Genomic DNA, 6,718 nt, shown 5'->3' with positions numbered 1-6,718 from the left:
AGCACGAAAACGGGCGGCGTGTGTTTATTGGGCGTATCCTTAGTCACAGCGGTTTTTGGTATTTATTTAACGAATTTTAAATTGTTTTACTGTAAACATGATTTGTTTTTATGTAATCTTTAAGATAAAGTATAGTTTTCGATCCAAATTATCGTTATTTACGATTATTATTAACTCTTTTTGTAACTCATTTTATGTCGTTTAATACTTGGTTTTTAGTGTGTAATACTACTTTTTCAATATAACTTTATAAAAGAGAAAAATAATTGATTTTTGTTAAGTTTTAAAGGTGTAAATGTGACGAAAGGGACAAACTGTTCATTTTTATGGAATTGTTACCTGATTAAATAACGATTAACTACCAATTGTCCAAGACTGATTTAAGCTGAGATTTTGTAATAATAAATGCAAATATCTATTGAAATTTCTTTTAATTTATCGAGTTTTAAACAACTGAATTTCGTGACGAAGGATACATTTTTTTCCATCTTAGTCTAGTAAAACGCAAAAAAATATAAGTTTTGATAAAAAACTGAGCTGCTGGTCTACAGATACCGAATCTATGGTAATTTTCCTACATTTTAGTCGTATGAAATGTACTAAATAGCTTTATTTATTTTTTATCATGGTTAAGACCTTAAAAGTAGAACGACCCATAAAACACACGTCATGTCTTGATCCGTGTCTCATTTCGTTTCACTGGAATATTAGATATCTGTGTCCTCAAAGTCACTGTTACTGCCCCGATTTTGTTTGCACCAAGTGTTACTATCCAACCAATAGCTATTCTAGTCAAAGATGATCCAAATACCACCAGAACAGCCCTGTATAGCATTCGATACAGTATTCCTTGACCGGGGCATAACACTAAATAATAATTGCACACGATTCCGACCATTAACATAAACATGTGAGTGCTGATACTATAGACGATGAACAATACAGATAGCGCGTGCCATACTGTCCTTTCTTGGGATCAAATAGATTTAGGAATGGATAGAATTTCTTCAAACTTTAAACTGAATAAATAAACTTAACCGTAACATTAAAACGCGAACTACGTATTTACTTATTTACTGTGAGAGTGCTCTATATTAGACCTCATCATCATTCATCATCAGGTCTTATTGAATACAAACGAGAAATTAATCACACAAGAATATTGTTAAACAACTCAAAATAATGTGTAAAACAACCAGTGGACGTCTTCTGACTGCTAGACAAAGGCCTTCCCTAAGTATTTCCCCAACGACCGGTCCAATGCAGCCCTCATCCAGGTGCTTCCCAAGGCCTTCACTAGATCAACGGTCCACTGAATTGGTGACCTGACTACACTACATTTTCGCGTCTGTGGTCGTCTCAAGAATTTTACTGTCCCAGCGGCCATCAGTTTGGCAATTCTGCACATAAACTTAAGCAAATTAAAATTAGTGATTGAAAATTTTTAAGCAAATTATACGTTTACAATGTAAGAAGGAATTCTATCCTAATTATGTCTTTTCTTTCTTAAGTCTTCGCGACGCCTTAACTTCCATACTCGGCGGTCCACAGATTAGGTTTGAAGCGCGAAATGCGGCCATATTTTGGCGCTCTATCTACTGTCAGCTGGTAATTAACATGCGCAGGAGGCTGTGTAGTGGCTCTGAGTCACGAAGCGGGTCTAACAAGGTATCAATACTAAGTCGGATAAGGAATTATACAAGAGTGTCACAGACAAGCGATGGTGAAAACTCAAAAACAAATTCCTTTTAAGTTTATGCAAGGTGCTATCCTTTTCCCCTAATTCTTCTTCTTGTGTGATTAAAAGTATTTTCAGAGAGTTAAGGAACATAGTAGATGATTAGCTTTAGTGGCTACAATGAAATTTGATCATTTCTCTACTACATTGTGTACGCTATACAGTAATAGATACATCAAAGGCCCTAAAATAGAATCCTGTTGTACACACTAAATTTTTTATATTTTTATTGGACTTTTAGACGTTGATAAAGTTATAAATGTTTGTAAATATTGAACAATGAAGTCATTTAAAAATAAATCCTTAATTTAGGAATATGATCAAATCAGTTGCCTAGTCTATATCTTTGGTATTCCGAATTTGGTGTTAAGCGTGAACTACATTTAGTTTGTCGTATCTCTACCGATTCGGTGTTATCTGAAGCAGTGCGTAGAACCATAATAAAGACGTGAATAGTGGGTTCGACGCAGCTGGTAATGAAATGAAGCTCAAAACTCCAACATAGATTCAAAGTTGTGGTTGCTTGATTTCTATTAACATTTAGAATAATTCTTTGGATATAAGTTTGATACGATAAACTAAGAACAAAAGAGCTAAACAAAACCTACATTGTACCTACTGCTTCGACCTTGTTTGTCTTTCATTTGTCATTTTAAGATATGGGATATCAAGTGGGATGAGTGTAGATATAAAAAACATATCGATAACCTAATTAACAACTCATACGGAAATACCTAAAATAAAATTGCAAAACGATAAATACTTTATCGAGCCAGTGCCGAAACCCGGGATTGAACCAGGGACCTTTAGATCTTCAGTCTAACGCTCTCCCAACTGAGCTATTTCGGCTTGTGTCATTTTCAGCGAAATTGGCGTTCCGACAGTGTGAACTTTGATGGCTACATACGTTGGCCCCAATGTTGGTCCCAACATCACTCGTCAAACGTAAACATAATTATGTTTCAACCAAAAGAGATCCACTGCAGGACACTGGTCCTGCGCTGTCCATGGTCCACCTGATGCCCAAGGGAACAAATCAATCGGGATCAAGGAATCAAGGAGCGAATTAATTTAGTTATAAGCAGGTATCGGAATCGACACACGAAATAGTTTAATTAGCTTTTTTAATTAAAAACCGGCAAATGGGTTAATTTATCTCAGAGATCTGCCACCATATACAAGTGGTAAACGTGACAGTTGTAATATCGAAATCACATCTCTCCGGCGTTTTTTTGTATGGCGTACCTAACTTCGCTCTGTAACGATGGAAGCGATTTCGAAATGGAAACTGTCACGTTTTCCTCCTGTCAAGAGAGACTCCCTAGACTAGACAGACCTAGACCTAGGTTTTAAAGCCTACTTAAATCAGCTCAGTTTTGGGCCGGCTATCGGCCGTCAGCCATAATTAACCGACGCCTCTGAGTCACGACCCGTTGCGAAACTATTACTATTGTTAATTGTTCCAAACGCGTTATCTTTGTTTCTGGCATTTCTGAAATAACACCAGTCCGATTTGCAAATGTAGCGCCGTGTTGTTTGCGTTTGCTGACTTGTTACAATTTCGTGTTAATTTTCAGATGACCTAGATCTTTCTGATCCGTTCCACAAACTGCAAATAATATTAGGGTTATCTATTTGCTGTCTGTCTTATTGGAATCATAACAAACTAGGTCTTCTATTTCTTCAAAAATAAATTCGGCATTTTACTACCCAATGGATTAGAAAATGAAACCAAAATACCTACTAAAAGACTTCAATTCCTATTTCTGTAGATTTTATTCATAAACTGATTTTCATAAGCGTTCAGTTTTAAGTTAACTAAAGCCCTCCCTTCAACATGTGGCATTTGTAAAAACCAATCAGAATTATTTTTAATATAGCTTCACTATATTCTAACTGAAAATGAAGTTGTAACTCGTAATGCACAAGCTTGCATCCGTAGGCTCCTACACGAGCATTGTATCTCGGATCTACACACTCGGACACACTAACCCATGACTTGGTTATCTAAAATCTCAGCAATAAACCGACAATTCGTTCTTTGATTGCCAATATACGGCTCGTTAAGAACAATCTTAATTGGACCATGAAAGCCGCATAAAGGCTCACTAAATTGCCAGTTTTAGATCCCCGAAGCAGTTCTGGAGATGAGGACCGTGTTGGTGTTTGTTTTCTTCGCTAATTATGCGTGGAGGGCTCAGGGGTATATTGTGGGAGCTGGGCGTAAGTTTGTGAATTGATTTTGTTGTGAAGAAACAATGAGTGACTATTAATGAGACTTTTTGTAACGATAAAAGGACATTGTAACTAATAACGGCACTTTATGTTTATTACCAAATATCTATTCGTCTAAGACAAGTCTACCCCAATAGTTGAAAGGACGCATCTAACACCAAATCAAAATGGAGATAAAAAAAGTTTCAAATGATTCCATTTCAATCATTCTTCATTCTTAGCTGACCTTTAGTTTAATCATAACCGCAAAAAGTGTTAGATGCGACTTTTAAACTATCGGAGGCAGAAGTGCCAAGTAAAGAAATTTTGAGACTTTCTAGAACATAGCTCAAGAAAATAAGTTGCAGCAATATTTATGTCCAGATTAAACTGGTCGTTAATGCAGCGCTAATAATGCCAAAACTGTCTAACAAAAATCTTTTACAATCTCATTTGGAGCACGAATCGTAAAACACGGCGCAGTAGGATTATACGGCACGGTTTAGTGTCAATGGAAGTATTACCATTGATTTCCATCCGCTTCATGCATTAATAAATCATGATTTGTAAAGCCATTAACTCTAAATGGGCCATAATACGTGAAAAGGAGATTCTAAATGCACATTGACTTTAATTTCTGGCTTCAAATGGATGGCCCTTAAAACTCACTATAGAAATGTCATTGCGCTTGAGACAGTTAACCTAATCATTTCAATGGCTTCGGTGATTTACATTTCTTGTTAGTCCATCAATCTGAGTTAATTTCCCTCTTATTTGTCTATTTAAGTAGAGCTTAGCTATTCAATAAGCCACGGCTAGTCCCTTCAATATTATATCAAAACCCATAACTCTTGATCCTAGATTATCCTAATGAGCAGAAATCCGAGGCATTTCTCTGCAGTCGCGTAAAACTCAAATTAGAGCTGATTTATCTAACAGTTTAGTACGGTAATGCCCTCGTTATCAGTTTGGAAGTGATTGATTCAACGATAAAGGTAATGGAGTCAGCTCATTAATAAAGTAATGCAAAAAGAGACATGTTAGTTCGGGATAGAGATAAGTTGAACTTACAAGTACTAGCGGATAGATAACTCGCACGATTTATAGTAAGTGGCTAAGTCACATTTTCGATCGGTTTTATTGGCATAATAAAGCTAAAGTTTTATGTTTTTACGGCAATTTAATTGACGGTTTTTGGAGCTTGACTGTTCTTTTATGCGTCGTATTTTTTGTTTATCAGTGAATGTTCGCTTCGCTCAAATGCTGTACACAGACAGCAAATATCAGGTGCTTCGGGAAGAGATGGTGAAGGTAAAAAAACACGTCAATTTTACTTATTTATTCTTAAATTCTCTTACCTGGGCATTAAGGATCAAGGGGCAATTAAAGGGATAAATTTTCCTAAAATAAGGAGTTAGTTAATTGATAAAATAATTTGTTAAACTTTTCACGTAGAATTAATATATTCAGAGGTAGGATTTGTGCCCTTGCTCAAATGCATGTTGGCAATGAATGCTACTAGCAAAGAATTACTTATACCATATTTAATTACTATTTTGCTACTTTAGAAATCACAGTACCTACTTCTAACATAGCCCGTAATTGTAATTCCAGGCCAACACCAGAAACCTGGTGTACCACTGTCGCTCGGACAAGACCGACTGCGACGCAGCCCTGGCCAAGATGCGCTATAAGGCCAGCAAGCACTTTTACGCTCTCTCAAAGGCGGTGGTGGACTATGTGAAGAACAAACGCCAAGCAAGGCCCACTGGATACGTTGGTACGTAGATAACTGAATTACGATATCAGTCAAGTGCCTATAAGCAGGTGACCTAGACGGTCGGTGTTTCAAATTCCAAATCTAATTGAGTTACACACGAATGAAAGTCAGGTGACAGTGCTTTATTGCTGCGTATAGGTTACATGTTAGAGATAATAGAGCCAAGACAACTGCAGATGACTTAAAGAAAAGCTTAATATGGTATGGACCTACTACTAATTGTGGTATGAACCAGCAATTACGACACCAGACACCAGTCAATTGGCAAACATTTTATGAGCTTCCAAACCGTGATTCTCTTATAGATTTTGAACGACATCTTTTCCCTGATTTCAAAGCCAGTAAAATGTACAGAAAATTTAGAACCAATTCTGTTTTTAGAACTGTAATATTTTGATAGAATAATATTAGTTAATGCGTCAACTACCTGCCCTACCCACTGTATTTTTACCACCAGGCTCAGCGACATTCTGCCAGGAAAACTCATGCGTGACAGACACGGATCCCCCCATCGTGTTTGGGGGGTGCTACACACTGATCTCGTGCGGAGGGAACCAGACCTGGCACCTCGACACTGTAGTCTACAAGAAAAAGAAGACCAGATTCTACTAGAAGATTCTTCTAGAAATATTTATATAGAAATATAGTGTTTCATTTTAGTTCCTAGTCTTTTTTCATCATTTTCATCTGTAGTCTATAAGTAGTGGGCCAGCTACAATGCTACATCTGTTAAGGAAATGAATGAGAATGCTTTCAATAATAGCTAGGTTTTTCTATCTGTCTAGAAAAAAAAATGGTCCCCTAACTGACATTCATAATAGGCCATTAAACCAAGCTTAACTAGCAAACGGGTGAGGGATGATGGATGAGATGAAACATAAAATAAAACTTGTGGGTGTCTGCAAAAGCATGTGGTATCCAAGACTTTTATGCACCTTTATCGAGAACTCTACATTTAAATAATTATTTATATTCAAATACTTTAG

The 6,718-nt window shown here is 36.6% G+C and overlaps 1 protein-coding gene and 1 non-coding gene across 3 annotated transcripts; one reads left to right on the top strand and one right to left on the bottom strand.

Moving 5' to 3' along the window:
* Positions 1-2,514: 2,514 nt before the first annotated feature.
* On the bottom strand, positions 2,515-2,587 carry TRNAF-GAA (transfer RNA phenylalanine (anticodon GAA)). Its single transcript has one exon. It is a non-coding gene; the product is annotated as a tRNA-Phe (tRNA).
* Positions 2,588-5,015: 2,428 nt separating this feature from the next.
* Positions 5,016-6,344, top strand: LOC114362788 (uncharacterized). Of its 2 annotated transcripts, XM_028318329.1 has the most exons (4): positions 5,016-5,058; positions 5,193-5,263; positions 5,567-5,732; positions 6,190-6,344. In XM_028318329.1, coding segments are annotated over exons 1-4 (393 nt in total). In that variant the 5' UTR covers positions 5,016-5,057. The 2 variants fall into 2 exon arrangements, with proteins under 2 accessions (XP_028174130.1, XP_028174122.1); XM_028318321.1 differs by lacking the exon at positions 5,016-5,058 and having other exon boundaries at positions 5,112-5,263.
* Positions 6,345-6,718: the final 374 nt, after the last annotated feature.

This window comes from Ostrinia furnacalis, unplaced genomic scaffold (genome assembly GCF_004193835.3).
Source record: "Ostrinia furnacalis isolate ACB-3 unplaced genomic scaffold, ASM419383v2 OfSCF0396, whole genome shotgun sequence".
NCBI classification, from domain to species: domain Eukaryota; kingdom Metazoa; phylum Arthropoda; class Insecta; order Lepidoptera; family Crambidae; genus Ostrinia; species Ostrinia furnacalis.
The sequence above is the reverse complement of the archived record's forward strand: the minus strand, read 5'-3'. Positions and strand labels throughout refer to the sequence as shown.